Below are 21,223 nucleotides of genomic sequence, written 5' to 3' on the forward strand. Positions count from 1 at the left end.
ATGAATATTTGGTATTCAAATTAAATATATCTTTCTTGTATTTGTATACTTCAAATGCCCTTTAATGGGTCAGTACATTTATCACGAAGCACTTTCTTCACTTCTTTCACATTCAATATAAATTCTTTGTTGAGTATAGAGGTCGTGATGACTATGGAAATTAAACTCGGAACATCAGTTGGGTCAAAGATTAAAATTAACATTTCGTTGTTGTTCTGGTTCAAAAATGATATCTATATTTTTTTTAAACTTTTTTTAAATCGCTAAATAATTCTGGGATCGGTATTACTTCTAAAATGTCTCTCTTTCAAATAAGGGTGTCGTAAATGTCCACAATGAAACAAAACATGAATCTGACTCATTGTTGAGGGCCTTGCGACAACATACAGAGGATAACATGTAGTCATTGACAATCTTACAACATCTTACATAATATATAACAAAGGTTACACCATTGCCATGAAGAAATGATTACAGTAGATGTATCTTTCATTATAACACGTTATTTTCATTGGCTGCATTGTAATCTGGCGTTATTCCTTAAGCATTATGATTTCACATTGATGTTGATTACAGAAACCCCAATGAATAAAGGCAACAGTAGTATACCGCTGTTCGAAACTCATAAATCCATGGACAAAAAACAAAAGCGGGGTAACAAACTAAAACCGAGGGAAACGCAATGATTGTTATTATAAAAATATAATTATATATTTATTTTTTTCATTATTTTGTTTGAAATCCGTGATAAAAGAAATACGCTTTATGATTTTAAAGTGACTTATAGACCCAATTGGTCGTGTGTATTTTATTGTGTATGCAAAATTTCTCAGTTTCCTTTGAAGCAGTTATGAGTCTTTGAAGCAGTTATGAGTCTTTGAAGGTTCTGTTGGTGATATCATTTTCATATTGGTTAAAACTTGTTTTGCTTTTCTTTCTAGCTCATCTTGCCCAAGCATGATATCAGGCATTGTCATTACTAAAAAAATTTAATCTTCTAATTTGAATAACAATTCGACAATTTAGCAAAATGTTTTACTATTGATATTGATGATCCATCACAAAGTTATATAATAGAACCATACGAATACATGAAGACGTGGTATGATTACCAATGAGACAATTCCCTACAAGAGACCAAATGACACAATTATTACTACAGGTCACTGCATGGCCTATAACAATGATCGAAGCTCATATCGCATTGTCAGCTATAGAAGGCCCCGAAATGACAATGTAAAACAATTCAAACGAGAAAACAGCCTTACCTTTCAACCACTGAATTACTGGCTCCTTATATCATGTTTTCAGATATCATCTTCCATTTAAGAAATGCATTAAAAAATACATGAAAAAATTAACCTTTTATGTGTTGCTCTTCTAGCTACAAAATGACATATTCTATCGTAATCATTTGGTAATTAATGCAATTAGTGTCTCAGTTAACACAAAAATAACACCATATAGGAAAAACGCAAAACTCCTTTTTAGTGCGGTGACTAAAGGAAGATTTTTTTTTACTTTAACCTCCCCACCGAACACACATCTATATAATATATCATTTGAAAGAAGAAACCTTGCGCTATAACATTATGCCTGTCGTCAATACTTAATATGGTCACAATATTTTTTAATTGAGGTCAAAGGTCATATGTACCAATCTGTGAAAATTTTGAAGGGTTTCAATTTTGAAATTTGTTTCTATTTCTAATCTCTACCTAAATATAAACGATACAGTTTTAGCTTTAGAAATGTTTGTTTTTATACACAAAAATTAATCATAACAATTTTTGTTATAAAAAATGTCCGTAATAAGATTAACGGTACCAATTTTCTTGCACCAGATGCGCATTTCGACAATACATGTCTCTTCAGTGATGCTCGTTGCCAAAACATTGAAATCCAAAGCTTATATAAAAGATGAAGAGCTATAATCTAAAAGGTCAAAAAAGTATAGCCAAATCCGTGAAAGGAATCAGAGCTTTGCACGAGGGAGATACATTCCTTAATTTATAATAATTTCTATCATTTTGTAACAGCAAATTTTAATAACACAAAAAATCCGTATTTTCATGCCAGTACCGAAGTACTGGCTACTGGGCTGGTGATACCCTCGGGGACTAATAGTCCACCAGCAGAGTAAACGACTTTTTATTAACACAACTGCAAAAATCCAGTTTTCAACTCATAAAAACTTTAGAGCACTGTAGCTTAATAAATATTCTCAATTTCAGATTAAATCAAGAGTCATGAAGGACAGTACTTCCAAATTATTTTTTAAACTATCATATACATGTAGGGTGTGGTATCAAAGCAAAGCAATAATACACTACAGTCAAATATGACCTCAAATAATTTTTGCGGATGGTTCTGTTTTTTCAATAGAATACTTGTAATGTTGCTTCTGTTATTCCACAATTATTGCGGCTTTCAAAGTATTATCTGCTCTGTATCATTCTCTTGTTCTTGTCTATTACATGATTGTTCTTGTATCTGTAACCCCCCTTTTTTCCTTGGCTACGTACCACAATCTTCAAAGGTATTCTATATAAAAAATAAGATTTGGTATGATTGTTAACGAGACTTCTCTCCAAAAATTACCATCTGACACTAGTTCATTAGTTAATACTTATGTGTCACCGTACTGCCGTCAACAATGATTGAAACCTATACTGCTTTGTCTTCAATTTCCAAAACAACAAATGTATACGAATGATGTAACATCCTAATAAATGAACAAAATAAATTGAGAAAACACACACAAATATAGCATATAGAAAGAAACAACAACCACTGCATAACAGGCTCAGGACTTGAGACAGGCACATACAGAATGTGGCGGGGATTAATTATTTTGGAGGCACGCCAACCCTCCTAGAACTTGAAACTTTGTGTACCAGCTAGTGCAACAAGCAACACAGTTACGCGTTATCTCCGTCATCTTCATTTTCACCAACAATCACAAGACGTGTATTAATATTTTTACACATTTTACTTGCCTGGCAAGGACACAGGTCTGTACATGAAAGGTTCTGCTCAAAGCAAACACATTCTTTTGAGCATACAGATTTTCCTTTACACATACAAACAAGGTCTTGTAGGAAGTCCGAGGACATTTGTCCCTCGAAAAACACAAGCTTCAAACCATCCTTATCAATCCATCCAAAATTTAACGGAGATCTAATAGGTGGTTTTGGGAGGTGCGATGACATCCATATGCTTGTCTGCAAGGATGCTCGAAGCAAATGTTGTGTAAATGTTAATTCACAGGGGGGGGGGGGTGGGGCTTGGCCAGAGACGCATCTTTAGCTGTCGCTAGTTTTATTGAGGTCACTATGAAGGTTTTTGAATTTACCCTTTTGGTCATACAGCATAGCAACGAACTTTCTTGCAACTGAAACAGATTCCTCAACATCACAGTTTGCCAGGTTTACTAAATCGAACACTTCACAACACACCTGCTTCAGAATTTTTTAAAACCGTTATTGTACCTATACCAAACATTGCCGATGTGGTGTCACATCCTGAAATTGCATGCACTGCAGGTAAGCATTGACTAACGATGGAATTCAAAGAATTGCATAGTTCATGTATAGGTATAAAACGTCTTGCATCTTTGGTGCTCGTTACAGTTCCTGGTTCAAACCATAGTTCTGTTGTGTTTTTAATAGAAGAAAAATAATGGACACAAAGAACTATAACATTCGTGTCAGGGGATTTCACTATGATCCTGCCTTTCAAGTTACCACTACTAAACTGCTTACAGCTGTATCAGCATAGATTGCGTGCAACATCATACGAGTATCAGCTTCTTCATGCGTACTGTAAAGATCACCACAGTCTTTGACAGTTTTATCACAAATGCGTTTCACGATTTGAAGATCGGAAAAAGTTCCAGCTTACGTAAATTCATTATTATTTACTAGTGCATTAAGATTTTTTGTGTGGTAACCAACTATAAAACTACCAAGAAACTGGAGCAATGCTTGCTTATTTTCGTTAGAAGATAAAAACTTTTTCCAGTCTGGAAGGGATCGACCTTCGATTATTTGGAAAACCTTTGCTGTAAAGTGTGATCTACGATCACGTTCCGCGGCTTTGATAGAAAGTTGACGTCATATCTGTCAAAAACATCAACAACGGAAGACGCTTTTGAAAAGCTGCGGAGCTGCGATTGAACGATCTCTGTCCCAATGTCAAAAAAGTTTTCAAATTTTTAGCATTGATACACTGGATAAGAGCCATCCCATCCCTTATCAAAACGGTAAGCGATTTATCGAAGTTAGGGAGAGAGTTACAATATGATGTCTCGTTTTCGAGTTGAGGGCAAAGATCGGCTTTACATGATTTTCTCATGGTTCCATCATCATGAAAAAGGGCTGCAGGGATTGGTTCAATCGGAAATGACAACACCTTTTCAACAGACGGAACACAAGTTCAGGATTGATATGAAAAATTCAAAATCTCACCAGTTCTACATTTCAATTTTGTTTTTTTCGTTAGGTCCTCAAATGATTTTAACTTTGACCGAGGGATAGAACCAAAGAAACTACGAACCTTGCCTTCACAAAAAGCTCCTTCAATAAATGATTTTGCCATTGTGTTACCATCATCAACAGCTGACGTCAAAGAGGCCTGTTTGTCTTTTGAAGTGTGGATTCCAGTAGAAATGTTTATTAGTGATGGTGGGTGGAGTTCTTTGGCAAACGGGTCAGTCATTTTTTTCTAGAACATGGTCTAAAATTTTCTGAACTTGTTTTTCATCTCGAATCAAAGCTGTTGGCTTAACCTAGTCATCCTCAACGCTTTTGTCATTGATGCAACCAGACCGAGTTTTTATTTCTGACGTAAAGTCTGCAAGCACATGTCGAGTTAATGACCATCTCATCACGGCTGGCTTTTGTCGTGTTATGCCACTGATGGCACCACAACCTTTAGAATCTTTTATGACAGACTTTTCAGTTGCCATGTCACTCCATACTCCGTTGAACTTTCCAGGCTTTTGGCGTATCGAAAACTCACCTCGTTGAAATGGTAATTCTACATCTAGTGGTAATGATAGCATATCTAGCAGGTAGACAGGTAGTCATCTTGAGTAGTTGATCCTATTTGTAACATATATATAGGGCAACATTGCAGCAGTAGAGCTTAAGTGAAGGGACCAATTTCCCTCTCTTTCTGATCTAACATTCTGTACAAGTATTTAAATGGCTTCCAAAAACATGTTCCAGAACAAAAATGTGGGGGAATTTGCACAACCACAAATCCGGAACTCTTCAGTCAAAGGCAAAATATTTGTTTCAAAAAATACTTTCACCTCAGCAAAATGTTTGGCTTCTACAGTTTTCCCTGCCTGAAACATTAAAATGAACGAGGAAAAAAGGTCAATGTATTTTCTGGAAGCTTTTCAATCTTATCATTAAGCCAACGAAAGAATGCACCAAACCACAAAGAGCAAATTGCCTCGTAAACTAATGTAAGGCCTTTTACTGCACGGTTAAACTGTTTACCGCATAACATCTGATCCACAGTTGCAGCAGCATACACAGATGAATCAAATAACAAATCACGAAGACTAACATCGCCCCATAATTTACCAATTGCAGCAATAAAACACGATAATGTGTGAAATCCAACCATTCGTAAGACATGGCAGTCAAATGTTGTTGGCAAAGCCCACTTTACTTGCTGAGCAATTGCATACAGTTGTTGATCAAATGTCTGGATAGCATTGTGTCTATTAAAGTTTACATTGATGCCTGCATTTCTGAGATTTTGAGGTCAGTTTTTAGTTGGCTAGCAGCTGATATGGCATCTCCATTTCTGTATACCTTTGTCCAACTTAGGTGATACCAGAATAAAATGATATATACTAATAGTTATGTTGCTACTGAATATGATGTTAGACTTACCCTGACCCTGTTGTGTTTGTATGACAACTGAGTTCCTATAAAAATCAATGAGTTTAGACTGCAACTTCCAAGTAGAATATTTTAGATTAGAATTAGGAGGCAGGAAAGATCTGTATTTATCAAGTAACGTTGTCAGAAGGAATGCTTTTTTCTCCACCATTAAATCATAGTCAATAGCCAATATAAAATTTGTAAAAGCAGTATCGTGATGTGAGATATCTGCTTCAACGTGTTCAGATGTTTGAATTTTTGATTTTAGCAAACACTTTTGTAATGCAACCAAAATGATAAAGTGCTTGAAGTTTAAAAGATTAATGGGAAATAATCTCAACTTTTAAATCATCGTCATTGCTTTGCGCCACGGATAAAACATTCTTAATACGCTCATCTGATTGAAACTTGCGTAGTTTTTGATCTTTCTTTAAGGTTTTCTTGCAACAAAAAATACAAGAGCTCCAGTCTAACGATTGCATTCTTGAACGCGTGCAAACCCCGGAAACTGAGGGGCAACAGTCCGATAATTGTCTGTCGTCATTATATGTCAGACAAGTAGCTTCATCACTCTTAAAGGGGGAACACTTATGTTTACTTGTGTAACTTTTGTAGCAGGACCGATGGTAAACTGCCTGCATTTCTTCAAATGCACAAGTATCAAATGAACCAAATTCATCTAGAACCTGCTGTACACCTCATCCAATCTTTTATTCATTGCAGAAACAAAAGTCGACTTACCTATACTTGTGAATTGACTCAAACGTTCAGTCGATGGTTTTTGGCATATTAAGCAATGCATAAAATTTGACGACTTTCGTCTTTTCTTAGGACTTGACGAATCGTACATGTCGCGGAATTTTGACTGAAACTATCCGCCAATTATTTAGTTTTTTACAGTAACAATTTTCTGACAAAGTATATATTTGATGTTTTATAACAAAAAAATACATTATAAAGGCATATTTAGGGTCCGAAATTTTTATCAGTAACTTGTTTTATAAAGTACTTTATGGTTACAATATTATTAGATATTTTTTTGATATTACTATAAAGAAGAAACTTTAGTTTGTGTCTGAATTTTCAAATAAAATTACCTCAATTTTAAACAGTAAAAATTAAGTAAAATTATTAAATTAAAATAAAAAAAAACTATACCCTTTGGGTAGTGCTCCACATTTAATGGAGGAATTTACAAGAAACTTTACTGAACTGAACTATATCAATTGATAATGCGACTCAGTAAACCTTGATAAACATTAAGTGAAAGCGTTTGAGGAAAGGCATACCAATATGAATTGTTATATATTGTTATATATTTGTGGATATGCATACTAGAATATACACACTTTCAATAAATGTAATGCATATATATCTATTGGTTTTATCTATTTTATTTATTGCACAACAATGTCATTTACATAAAGATCATTTCTTCTGAAACCGCTTTCTTTCAGTCTTTCTGCAGCTTTCCCTCACCTGAAATGAAGTGATAACCAAATTACTATTATAATACTTTTTTTTAAATTATAGTGTTACGGTTTTAATCGACTAATGCATTTATATCTATATAACAAAGTTTCCTATGCACAATGTGTTGCACAATTACGTTCATTGTATAATTAACGTAAAATTTTATCGATTAAAAACCGTTTTCCTGCTAATTTTTATTTACAAGTCATGTTTACTTTTAAAGGAAGTTACCAGAACGCTAAATAAATAAACAATCAATATAAAATCATGGAGTATGTGGAACAAAAATGTGTTCAATTACATGAATGTCCCACTTGAACTATCATTTTCTATGTGCAATGAACCGTAAAATCGAGGTCAAAACTCTAATTTGGTATTATCAGTAGAAAGATCATAGCATAGGGAACATGTGAACTTAATTTCAAGTTAATTGGACTTGAAATTCATTAAAAACTACCCTGTCCATGAATTTTTCACCTGACGAAAGGACGGATGAACGGACGGACGAACCATTTGAAGCACAGACCAGAAAACATAATGCCAAAAAATGGGGAATAAAATACCGATCAATGTTTTCTATTTGTATTTAGTTCTCTATGTCTTTATATATGTAAATGATACGTTATAATTACTGTTTTAAAAGTGCTGTTGCATTTATTTTTGTCTTCCAAAATTAACTAGCATTGTTTAACGTCACTTTTCCACATTATCGTTCACCCCTAAACTTGCCTTCGCACTTGGGCTGCTCTTTTGCCCACAGAAGTGACCTTGGCTTTGTGAAGTTTACCGCGTACAGAACAGCTATCTTTGAATAAGAGAATGGGAAGACAAAATTCAATAGCAGAACATTTTTTAAGGTATTTGATAAGATAGTGGATTTTCATTTAGAATACATTCCTTTTCTTTAAAAGCTTACTATCATTTAATTTGATCAAATTTAATTAACTGCTTCCAATTGTACGTGTGAGTGGTGCATATGACACATTATACGATTAACAACACCTTCAATGATGTGGATGGATGGATTTTAAACGTCGAGCGGAAAATAAGAAATACACCCATATTCAACGCGACAACATGTTAATTTGGTATAAATTATTTCCATGCTTCGAGGGTGACCAGACATGAACACGCGAGTTAACAATTTAACAGTCAGCAGAATAAACTCTATCCGGACACAATAACCTAACTACGAGTTGATAAGTCTTTGTCCTTTTTTCATTAATGCCGCGCAGTACATTCCAATGTTTAAAGTCGTTTAATTGAACCCCCCAACCCCACCCCCACCCCCCACCCCCTGAGGTTCAAACCCAGAACTTTTTGCACCGACGCGAATATGCAACTACAACTACCCTTCCATAGAATCGTATTTCACACAAGGTGTAAGGTTGGTTCGTGTTGCTCAATCTGTTCTTCTTTATGAAGTGTTATTGTTACTGTTGTCTTTATTTTCCTCGTTTTAATTTTCTAGCCAACTAGTACTTGTTATTTGGTTTTGTTTTGGAGGGGTGTAACGGTTCGTAGATATCTTTTTCAACTATTCAGATGTCGAAGCATAATAAAGCCTAGGTATGGACTTTGCTCATATTCAAAGGCCACACATTTGTTAAAATCTGTGTCATTTGGTCTCTTGTAAAGAGTTGGCAATTATAGCACATCTTCTGTTTTATATCTAGCATGTGTCATGGTTAAGTGTAAATAAGAAGGTATATAGTCACGTTGTTGATATAAATTGCATTAACATATTAATGTAAGAGATTGGATTGGGTTTGCAGAATATTAGGAAATAATTGGCTACACTAAAAGAAAAATAGGACACAAAACTAGAGGTGCTCAAGAGCCTGTGTCGCTCACCTTGGTTTATTTGCATATTAAACTATGGACACAGATAAATACACAACAAAATTGTGTTTTGATGATGGTGATGTGTTTGTAAATTTTAATTCTCTGAACGTTCATGTTGTTACAATTATCTCTATCTATAATGAACTTGGCCCAGTAATAACAGTGGAAAATATTATCTGAAAATCTGCAAAAAATTATGAAAAATGTAAAAAATAGACTATAAAGGACTATAACTCCTAAAGGGGTCAACTGACCATTTCGGTCGTGATGACTTATTTGTAAATATTACTTTGCTGAACATTCTTGCCGGTTACTGTTATCTCTATCCATAATATTTTTCAAAATAATAACCAAAAACAGCAAAATTTCCTTAAAATTACAAATTCAGAGGCAGGAACCCAACAACAGATTGTTTGATCCATCTGAAATTTTCAAGGCAGATAGATCTTGACCTGATAAACAATTTAACTCCACGCCAGATTTGCTTTGAATGCTTTGGCTTTTGAGTTATAAGCTAAAAACTGCATTTTACCCCTATGTTCTATTTTTAGCTGTGGCCCAGCAGTTTCAAAGGAGAAGATTTTTGTAAAAAATTACAAAATTTACGAAAAATTGCTAAAAAAATATTATTAATGGCAATAACTCCTTAAGGGGTCAACTGACCATTTTGATATTGTTGACTTATTTGTAGATCTTACTTTGCTGAACATTACTGCTGTTTACAGTTTATTTTTTATCTATAATGATTTTCATGATAATAAGCGAAAAAAGACAAAATTTCCTTAAAATTACCAATTATGGGGCAGCAACCCAACAACGGGTTGTTTGATTCATCTGAAAATTTCAGGGCAGATGGAAATTGACCTGATTAACAATTTAACACATGTCAGATTTGCTCCAAATGCTTTGGTTTTTGAGTTATAAGTCAAAAACTGCATTTTACCCCTATGTTCTATTTTTAGCTGTAGCGGCCATCTTGGTTGGTTGGCGGGGTCACACCACACATTTTTTAAACTAGATACCTCAATAAAAATTGTGGCCAAGTTTGGTTTAATTTGCCCAGCAGTTTCAGAGGAGAAGATTTTTGTAAAAGATTACAAAATTTACGAAAAATTGGTAAAAAAATACTATAAAGGGCAATAACTCCTTAAGGGGTCAACTGACCATTTTGATATTGTTGACTTATTTGTAGATCTTACTTTGCTGAACAGTACTGCTGTTTACAGTTTATCTCTATCTATAAAAATGTTCAAGATAATAAGCGAAAACAGACAAAATTTCCTTAAAACTACCAATTCAGGGTCAGCAACCCAACAACGGGTTATCCGATTCATCTGAAAATTTCAGGGCAGATGAATCATGACCTGATTAACAATTTTACCAATGTCAGATTTGCTCTAAATGCTTTGGTTTTTGAGTTAGAAGCCAAAAACCGCAATTTACTCCTATGTTCTATTTTTAGCCACGTCGGCCATCGTGGTTGGTTGGCGGGGTCACGCCACACATTCTTTAAACAAAATACCCCAATGATGATTGTGGCCAAGTTTGGTTTAATTTGGCCCAGTAGTTTCAGAGGAGAAGATTTCTGTTAAAGCTTACGCCGGACGACGGACGACGGACGACAGACGCAAAGTGATGAAAAAAGCTCACTTGGCCCGTTAGTCCAGGTGAGCTAAAAAGTATAGAGAAAACACTGTTAAAATGCGGTTTTAAAATATTAATAGTAGTTACCAAAACAGAAATAATACAGAAATAAAGGACAGCACAATTAGACGATCTATAAACATAACCATGTGATACAGCGTTGTGTATTTTATTATTTACTCAAACATGTCAAGGTAACAATAGTATACCGCTGTTCAATATGCATACAATATCTTTAAATCAAATGTAACATTTTTATTTCAACAGATAAACACAGGCGGAGTTTTGTACAAACATAATGAAAATCTTCTTTACATAAATATGCTTTAGATATGTACAACATTTCTTTGGAAATAACTAATTTTAACAAAGATTCAGGAAGTCAGGAAAAAACGGCTTTTTTGCGGCATATTTCATTTTGTATTTATCAAATCTAAATTTTTAAACGTTTTAATGTTGACTTTTTCCTTAAAATTGGTTCAGAATTTTTTCATACGTAATCAAACCTAATGCCATTTAAAAAAAGAGGGGTCTACAATGTATTTACTCGTTTTCAAGTTGAAGCATTTAATCATAAAAAAATGCATCTTTTTTCGTTATGTCACAGTTTGACGTCGCGGAAAAAAATGCGTTTGCAACGTTATTACCTTCTCGTAACTGTTTGTATGCCCTTACTTACAGCATTATCAAAACACGACTTCAATCCTTTCTTATTAATTGCACTTGTTTCATAATATGTCATTCTGTGATCACTGGCAACAGACTCTGCCTCCTCTTTACTTATACATGTGTCTTTACTTGAATCTCTTATATCTGAAATATGTTAAATGAATACAATCCATGTCAACGTAATTCGTTAATACGACTCTTTTATAACCTTTAATCTCTAAAATAAACAGGCCAAAAAAGGAAAACAGTAAACAAAATCGCTGTTCAAAAAAAGAAACATAAAACATGTTAAAAAAAGAAAAGATAGTCAATAATGATCAGACTTAAAACAAACTACGTAAGTTGACAGATATATAACGATTGAGCAACGTGAACTTCCGAAACAGGTCTGAACTTAGGTGTTGTTTTAGGCTAAAATGATTTATGCGACTTATTTTGACGGTGCTGTTTGAGGCTGAGATTAAATAATGCTGACTCAGATTGACGGTGCTGTGTGAGGGTGAGATGATGTAATGCTTACTTATTTTGACGGTGCACTTTTAGGCTAAGATAATGTAATGCTGACTCATTTTGACGGTGTTGTTTGAGGCTAAGATGGTGTTATACTGACTCATTTTGACGGTGCTGTTTTGTGCTAAGATTATGAAATGCTAACTATTTTTGTAGGTGCTGTTCGTTGTGAATCAAAGGTCCGCACGAATTCTTTAATTTAAAAGAAAAAGTATAAAACTTTTTACATTTATTATTGCCGGTAGAATAGAGGTGTGCTGGAGAATTATTACCTGTTTTACAACCAACTAACATTTTAGCTACATTTGGTAGATTATGCTTTATTTCCGGTATCCATTTCTTTTCTATGTTGTCCAAGGATGATCTGTCGTTGATAGAGAAGCACAGTAGAACAACATCTGTCTGTGGATACGACAAAGGTCTTAATCTATCAAAGTCCTCCTGCAATGTAAAACATATAAGCTTCTTAACTCTCATATTTTTCCTGAAATGTTTTACCAACAAAAGTCTTAAATGTGCATTACTTACGAGACATAAATACAATTAGAATACTTTTTTTTTTGTTCAATCATAAATGAAAGTGCAAAAGTGAAATGATAATTCGTTTTTATCAGCAAGTTTATATATTTTTGTCAAAATAACTTAAGAAAAATGCTACCTTACTGAATCCGTATTTATGTGACCTTTAATTTAACCCCTTATCTAGAGTGGGCTACGCATGAAATAGGTGTCAGCTATTAATGAAATACAGACCTAGAAAAATCCAATGGCACGAGTTCGCTATCTATTCATATCTAGATTTATGTTTTGTCGGGTTATGTGCCGTCTTAAAAGGTCACCGCGATGGTTAATTAGATGGCGTCTAAACTAAAACACAGATAAAACACTGATACATATTATCAAGCCCATGCTTTGTAATTTTTTTTCCAATTCTTATGATTAAAATATACATTTTTGTGTGTTATAAATCAAATATGAGAATTTGAGTCAAATCGATGAATTTTACAGCTTTTGTCCCTTTCAAATATAACTTCTATTTACGTTTATCAAAACAGACATAAATAAAAGTAAAATAGCGAATAATAGCATGTTAAATAAAATATAAACAATAGAGAATAGTGTTAATTATAAAGAATAAAAATAATAGCCTAACAATTAAAGTCAAAATAAATGAAGACCCCGAAAATGCAGACCGTCACAAAGACTAAATGTAATCATAAAACAGAAATATAGTTTCTGTCTACAGTACTGTTACCTGTCCAGCAGTATCCCAAAGTCCTAATCTATATGACTTTCCGTCCACCATTACATTTGCAGTGTAGTTGTCAAACACGGTAGGAACATATTCCCTTGGGAAAGCGTTGGTGATGTAGGAAATAAGAAGACATGTTTTTCCAACACCACTGTCTCCGGTAACAATCACTTTCTTATCCTCCATAGCACCCAAGGCAAGACTAAAATGTAACAAAAGTTCTGTTATATATTAGATGGTTGGTTTTCCCATTTGAATGGTTTCACACTAGTCATTTTTGGTGACCCTTCATATTTTGTTGTTCAATCTGAGTCAATTAGGCTCCGTTTTGATGACCGAACTTTCAAATTGACCTATAATGGTATACTTTTATGACTTGGATAGATAGTTGTCTCATTGTGAATTGGCGCTCATACCTAATCTTTCTTATATCTAGTGCTTCCGTAAATAAATAAGATGTAATGTCAGAGTAATTTAAAAGTCACATTCCCATATACAGACGATATACCATGACAACCAAAGATGAAAATGAAGTGGCCGGTTTGACCACGGGGGGGGGGGGGGGGGTGGGGGGTGGGGGTGGGTAACTTCGATATATTTATGGTAGGGGGGGTGCCATTTTTGCCTCAAAAAACGTACCCATTGTTATATAACATTCACTGAAATTTAGTACCTATTCTTATATAAATATTTAAGAGATAATGACCTATACTTATATACAATATTTAAAATATGAAGTTAAAACGTTATTGAAGATCAAATCAGGAGACAAATTTCCGGGTTCGTTTGGGAACTTATTTAAAAGGTGAGATTAATAATTGACCATTTATTATGTAAGATTCTCAATAGCATATTTATATGATATGTAGATTATACCCCAAATCAATTTACAGTTTTCAAACGTAAAAGCATTTTAATATAGGATGTCATTAAAAAGGAGGGTTATTCTTATATAAAATCTCGCAAAATTATGACCAATATTTTTGGCACATCCACCGTATACCTAATAATTGGAAGTTACCCCCCCCCCCCCCCGGGTGGGTTTGACTCTCAGTCAAATAGTGAATAAAAAACAAAAATCCTCCATGTACACCGTTTTTTATCCTGTGGTTTATCAGGGTTCTGGATACTTAATTTGTTTTCAGTGTAGCGTGTTTATTTTTAATTCGTGTGATATTCTTGTTGGTCTTGTTTGTGTGTTTTTTTCCCTTGACATTTTCTATTTCTTCATAGATTTTACCACTTTTTTGTGATGATTCAAAATTTAAGTTTAGGTACTGAGCGTAAAAAAGGGGGGGGGGGGGGTCACATGTCGCACTGTATCTCAAAAATGATTTATGATAACTGCTAAAAACTTTCAACACTTCTTGGTTATATTAATCTATAGATATGCATACTCTCTGTTGATGATTCAAAAAAAATATTTTATAGATATTTAATGGTTTGTTAAGAAAAATATAGGGGGGGGGGGGGGGTAATGTCACGACTGATCTCAAAAAAGATTTATGATTATTGCCTAAAACTTTACACACTTCTTAGTTAAAGTATTTTAAAGATCTGTATACTTTTAGGTGATGATCAAAATTTATTTTAAAGTTATTTAGTTATAATTGTATAAAACTTCACATACAAAACGAACTAAAGGCGTATCATGGGCACGTTGCGCAGCTGTTTATTAACAAGAGGCAAACACCAATAAAAAATGGCTAGCTTCATATATCATATTATATGAAAATTGGGGAATACAATATAAACAAAAAGAAAACATGAAGGATTTACTATCCCCCTATTCCAGTTGTCAATAGATTGGCAGATGACGCCAAACATAAAAAAAAAACGTGACACGAAAGACAAATCCTTGGGCTTAATTGAATATTATGTAAGTAATAGGAAACAGACAGTGCTACTAAAAAAATCAAAGTCAATATATGGAACATATAAAGCAGGTGTTTCACAAGATACAGTACTTGAGACCTTGTTATTTCCTATGTTTAATACAAAGCAGATGCAATTCAATGTTAGGTGTAGGCATCTAAATATTACCTTAAATAGTTATTGGAAATTAAAAGTAAAATATATTGCATATAAAATTATGACACAGATGTAGTCCTTTAAAAACTGATTGGTAACGTCTTAGAGTTAAGTTGGTTATTTGCCAAGTTATAAATGTGGGCATACCCATTTGTATACTTTGTAACATTGCACTTCGGCATACAGTATATTGTTTAAATTCAAATGAAATGAAAATATTTTGTCTTACCTGCTGTATCATGTAAATGTATACATATAAAATCATTTTTCTAAAATATAAGGGGATCCTCCCTCCGTCTGAATCCCCGTTCCCCCACTCCGGATTTGTTCAGACCACTCCGGAATATTCCGGACCCAGGTGAATCCCGACCCCCTCACTCCGGAATTGTCCGAACCACTCCGGAAGTGTCCGGATCACTCCGGAATATTCCGGACCTCGACGAGAATCCCGATTCCCTTACTCCGGAATAGTCCGGAGTTACCTCGGCTCCGGACTCCGACCACTCCGGAATATTCCGGACTCACTTATCATGCCCAATTTTGAAATTGCCGTCCATTCCTGAATATTCCGGAGCACATTTGTATGGCCTCTTTGTGTTTCAGGAGAACGTTAAAATCAAAATCAAGGAAACATTCGTAAAAATAGCAGAATGAAGTCCTTCTCAGTGCTTGAAATTAAAATTCAGTTAAAGATGAGTTCGTGCAGTGGCAAATATGTGTAGTATTTTCATAAGAGGTATACGTTAAATATGATTCCAATAGCTTGTTCCTGTGATGATATATTAAAAAGTGACACGAATAAGAAAGAAATATTCAATTTTAAATTTATAACAACTAGATAAGAGAGAGATATGAATATTTGGTATTCAAATTAAATATATCTTTCTTGTATTTGTATACTTCAAATGCCCTTTAATGGGTCAGTACATTTATCACGAAGCACTTTCTTCACTTCTTTCACATTCAATATAAATTCTTTGTTGAGTATAGAGGTCGTGATGACTATGGAAATTAAACTCGGAACATCAGTTGGGTCAAAGATTAAAATTAACATTTCGTTGTTGTTCTGGTTCAAAAATGATATCTATATTTTTTTTAAACTTTTTTTAAATCGCTAAATAATTCTGGGATCGGTATTACTTCTAAAATGTCTCTCTTTCAAATAAGGGTGTCGTAAATGTCCACAATGAAACAAAACATGAATCTGACTCATTGTTGAGGGCCTTGCGACAACATACAGAGGATAACATGTAGTCATTGACAATCTTACAACATCTTACATAATATATAACAAAGGTTACACCATTGCCATGAAGAAATGATTACAGTAGATGTATCTTTCATTATAACACGTTATTTTCATTGGCTGCATTGTAATCTGGCGTTATTCCTTAAGCATTATGATTTCACATTGATGTTGATTACAGAAACCCCAATGAATAAAGGCAACAGTAGTATACCGCTGTTCGAAACTCATAAATCCATGGACAAAAAACAAAAGCGGGGTAACAAACTAAAACCGAGGGAAACGCAATGATTGTTTTTATAAAAATATAATTATATATTTATTTTTTTCATTATTTTGTTTGAAATCCGTGATAAAAGAAATACGTTTTATGATTTTAAAGTGACTTATAGACCCAATTGGTCGTGTGTATTTTATTGTGTATGCAAAATTTCTCAGTTTCCTTTGAAGCAGTTATGAGTCTTTGAAGCAGTTATGAGTCTTTGAAGCATGCTCACGCAGGTTCTGTTGGTGATATCATTTTCATATTGGTTAAAACTTGTTTTGCTTTTCTTTCTAGCTCATCTTGCCCAAGCATGATATCAGGCATTGTCATTACTAAAAAAATTTAATCTTCTAATTTGAATAACAATTCGACAATTTAGCAAAATGTTTTACTATTAATATTGATGATCCATCACAAAGTTATATAATAGAACCATACGAATACATGAAGACGTGGTATGATTACCAATGAGACAATTTCCTACAAGAGACCAAATGACACAATTATTACTACATGTCACTGCATGGCCTATAACAATGATCGAAGCTCATATCGCATTGTCAGCTATAGAAGGCCCCGAAATGACAATGTAAAACAATTCAAACGAGAAAACAGCCTTATCTTTATAAATTTTTTTTTTAAAAAATGTAACACATAAACAAACGTCAACCACTGAATTACTGGCTCCTTATATCATGTTTTCAGATATCATCTTCCATTTAAGAAATGCATTAAAAAATACATGAAAAAATTAACCTTTTATGTGTTGCTCTTCTAGCTACAAAATGACATATTCTATCGTAATCATTTGGTAATTAATGCAATTAGTGTCTCAGTTAACACAAAAATAACACCATATAGGAAAAACGCAAAACTCCTTTTTAGTGCGGTGACTAAAGGAAGATTTTTTTTTACTTTAACCTCCCCACCGAACACACATCTATATAATATATCATTTGAAAGAAGAAACCTTGCGCTATAACATTATGCCTGTCGTCAATACTTACATGTAATATGGTCACAATATTTTTTAATTGAGGTCAAAGGTCATATGTACCAATCTGTGAAAATTTTGAAGGGTTTCAATTTTGAAATTTGTTTCTATTTCTAATCTCTACCTAAATATAAACGATACAGTTTTAGCTTTAGAAATGTTTTTATACACAAAAATTAATCATAACAATTTTTGTTATAAAAAATGTCCGTAATAAGATTAACGGTACCAATTTTCTTGCACCAGATGCGCATTTCGACAATACATGTCTCTTCAGTGATGCTCGTTGCCAAAACATTGAAATCCAAAGCTTATATAAAAGATGAAGAGCTATAATCCAAAAGGTCAAAAAAGTATAGCCAAATCCGTGAAAGGAATCAGAGCTTTGCACGAGGGAGATACATTCCTTAATTTATAATAATTTCTATCATTTTGTAACAGCAAATTTTAATAACACAAAAAATCCGTATTTTCATGCCAGTACCGAAGTACTGGCTACTGGGCTGGTGATACCCTCGGGGACTAATAGTCCACCAGCAGAGTAAACGACTTTTTATTAACACAACTGCAAAAATCCAGTTTTCAACTCATAAAAACTTTAGAGCACTGTAGCTTTATAAATATTCTCAATTTCAGATTAAATCAAGAGTCATGAAGGACAGTACTTCCAAATTATTTTTTAAACTATCATATACATGTAGGGTGTGGTATCAAAGCAAAGCAATAATACACTACAGTCAAATATGACCTCAAATAATTTTTGCGGATGGTTCTGTTTTTTCAATAGAATACTTGTAATGTTGCTTCTGTTATTTCACAATTATTGCGGCTTTCAAAGTATTATCTGCTCTGTATCATTCTCTTGTTCTTGTCTATAACATGATTGTTCTTGTATCTGTAACCCCCCTTTTTTCCTTGGCTACGTACCACAATCTTCAAAGGTATTCTATATAAAAAATAAGATTTGGTATGATTGTTAACGAGACTTCTCTCCAAAAATTACCATCTGACACTAGTTCATTAGTTAATACTTATGTGTCACCGTACTGCCTTCAACAATGATTGAAACCTATACTGCTTTGTCTTCAATTTCCCAAACAACAAATGTATACGAATGATGTAACATCTAATAAATGAACAAAATAAATTGAGAAAACACACACAAGTATAGCATATAGAAAGAAACAACAACCACTGCATAACAGGCTCAGGACTTGAGACAGGCACATACAGAATGTGGCGGGGATTAATTATTTTGGAGGCACGCCAACCCTCCTAGAACTTGAAACTTTGTGTACCAGCTAGTGCAACAAGCAACACAGTTACGCGTTATCTCCGTCATCTTCATTTTCACCAACAATCACAAGACGTGTATTAATATTTTTACACATTTCACTTGCCTGGCAAGGACACAGGTCTGTACATGAAAGGTTCTGCTCAAAGCAAACACATTCTTTTGAGCATACAGATTTTCCTTTACACATACAAACAAGGTCTTGTAGGAAGTCCGAGGACATTTGTCCCTCGAAAAACACAGGCTTCAAACCATCCTTATCAATCCATCCAAAATTTAACGGAGATCTAATAGGTGGTTTTGGGAGGTGCGATGACATCCATATGCTTGTCTGCAAGGATGCTCGAAGCAAATGTTGTGTAAATGTTAATTCACAGGGGGGGGGGGCTTGGCCAGAGACGCATCTTTAGCTGTCGCTAGTTTTATTGAGGTCACTATGAAGGTTTTTGAATTTACCCTTTTGGTCATACAGCATAGCAACGAACTTTCTTGCAACTGAAACAGATTCCTCAACATCACAGTTTGCCAGGTTTACTAAATCGAACACTTCACAACACACCTGCTTCAGCATTTTTTAAAACCGTTATTGTACCTATACCAAACATTGCAGATGTGGTGTCACATCCTGAAATTGCATGCACTGCAGGTAAGCATTGACTAACGATGGAATTCAAAGAATTGCATAGTTCATGTATAGGTATAAAACGTCTTGCATCTTTGGTGCTCGTTACAGTTCCTGGTTCAAACCATAGTTCTGTTGTGTTTTTAATAGAAGAAAAATAATGGACACAAAGAACTATAACATTCGTGTCAGGGGATTTCACTATGATCCTGCCTTTCAAGTTACCACTACTAAACTGCTTACAGCTGTATCAGCATAGATTGCGTGCAAAATCATACGAGTATCAGCTTCTTCATGCGTACTGTAAAGATCACCACAGTCTTTGACAGTTTTATCACAAATGCGTTTCACGATTTGAAGATCGGAAAAAGTTCCAGCTAACGTAAATTAATTATTATTTACTAGTGCATTAAGATTTTTTGTGTGGTAACCAACTATAAAACTACCAAGAAACTGGAGCAATGCTTGCTTATTTTCGTTAGAAGATAAAAACTTTTTCCAGTCTGGAAGGGATCGACCTTCGATTATTTGGAAAACCTTTGCTGTAAAGTGTGATCTACGATCACGTTCCGCGGCTTTGATAGAAAGTTGACGTCATATCTGTCAAAAACATCAACAACGGAAGACGCTTTTGAAAAGCTGCGGAGCTGCGATTGAACGATCTCTGTCCCAATGTCAAAAAAGTTTTCAAATTTTTAGCATTGATACACTGGATAAGAGCCATCCCATCCCTTATCAAAACGGTAAGCGATTTATCGAAGTTAGGGAGAGAGTTACAATATGATGTCTCGTTTTCGAGTTGAGGGCAAAGATCGGCTTTACATGATTTTCTCATGGTTCCATCATCATGAAAAAGGGCTGCAGGGATTGGTTCAATCGGAAATGACAACACCTTTTCAACAGACGGAACACAAGTTCAGGATTGATATGAAAAATTCAAAATCTCACCAGTTCTACATTTCATTTTTGTTTTTTTCGTTAGGTCCTCAAATGATTTTAACTTTGACCGAGGGATAGAACCAAAGAAACTACGAACCTTGCCTTCACAAAAAGCCCCTTCAATAAATGATTTTGCCATTGTGTTACCATCATCATCAGCTGACGTCAAAGAGGCCTGTTTGTCTTTTGAAGTGTGGATTCCAGTAGAAATGTTTATTAGTGATGGTGGGTGGAGTTCTTTGGCAAACGGGTCAGTCATTTTTTTCTAGAACATGGTCTAAAATTTTCTGAACTTGTTTTTCATCTCGAATCAAAGCTGTTGGCTTAACCTAGTCATCCTCAACGCTTTTGTCATTGATGCAACCAGACCGAGTTTTTATTTCTGACGTAAAGTCTGCAAGCACATGTCGAGTTAATGACCATCTCATCACGGCTGGCTTTTGTCGTGTTATGCCACTGATGGCACCACAACCTTTAGAATCTTTTATGACAGACTTTTCAGTTGCCATGTCACTCCATACTCCGTTGAACTTTCC

The 21,223-nt window shown here is 34.4% G+C and overlaps 1 protein-coding gene and 1 long non-coding RNA gene across 2 annotated transcripts in view; both read right to left on the bottom strand.

Moving 5' to 3' along the window:
* The window catches only part of LOC134690755 (ras-related C3 botulinum toxin substrate 1-like), a 187,036-nt gene extending 173,545 nt beyond the window's left edge, over window positions 1-13,491 (bottom strand). Inside the window, exons 1-2 of the mRNA XM_063550810.1 lie at window positions 13,300-13,491; window positions 12,317-12,485 (exon numbers count right to left, since the gene is read on the bottom strand). Coding sequence (XP_063406880.1) covers window positions 12,317-12,485; window positions 13,300-13,482 — 352 coding nt within the window. The 5' untranslated portion in view covers window positions 13,483-13,491. The remainder of the gene's footprint in view (window positions 1-12,316; window positions 12,486-13,299) is intronic.
* Window positions 1-21,223, bottom strand: part of LOC134691623 (uncharacterized) — a 270,467-nt gene that overhangs the window by 194,722 nt on the left and 54,522 nt on the right. The window lies entirely within an intron of this gene.

The sequence above is a fragment of the Mytilus trossulus genome, chromosome 11, assembly GCF_036588685.1.
Source record: "Mytilus trossulus isolate FHL-02 chromosome 11, PNRI_Mtr1.1.1.hap1, whole genome shotgun sequence".
Classification (NCBI taxonomy): Eukaryota; Metazoa; Mollusca; class Bivalvia; order Mytilida; family Mytilidae; genus Mytilus; species Mytilus trossulus.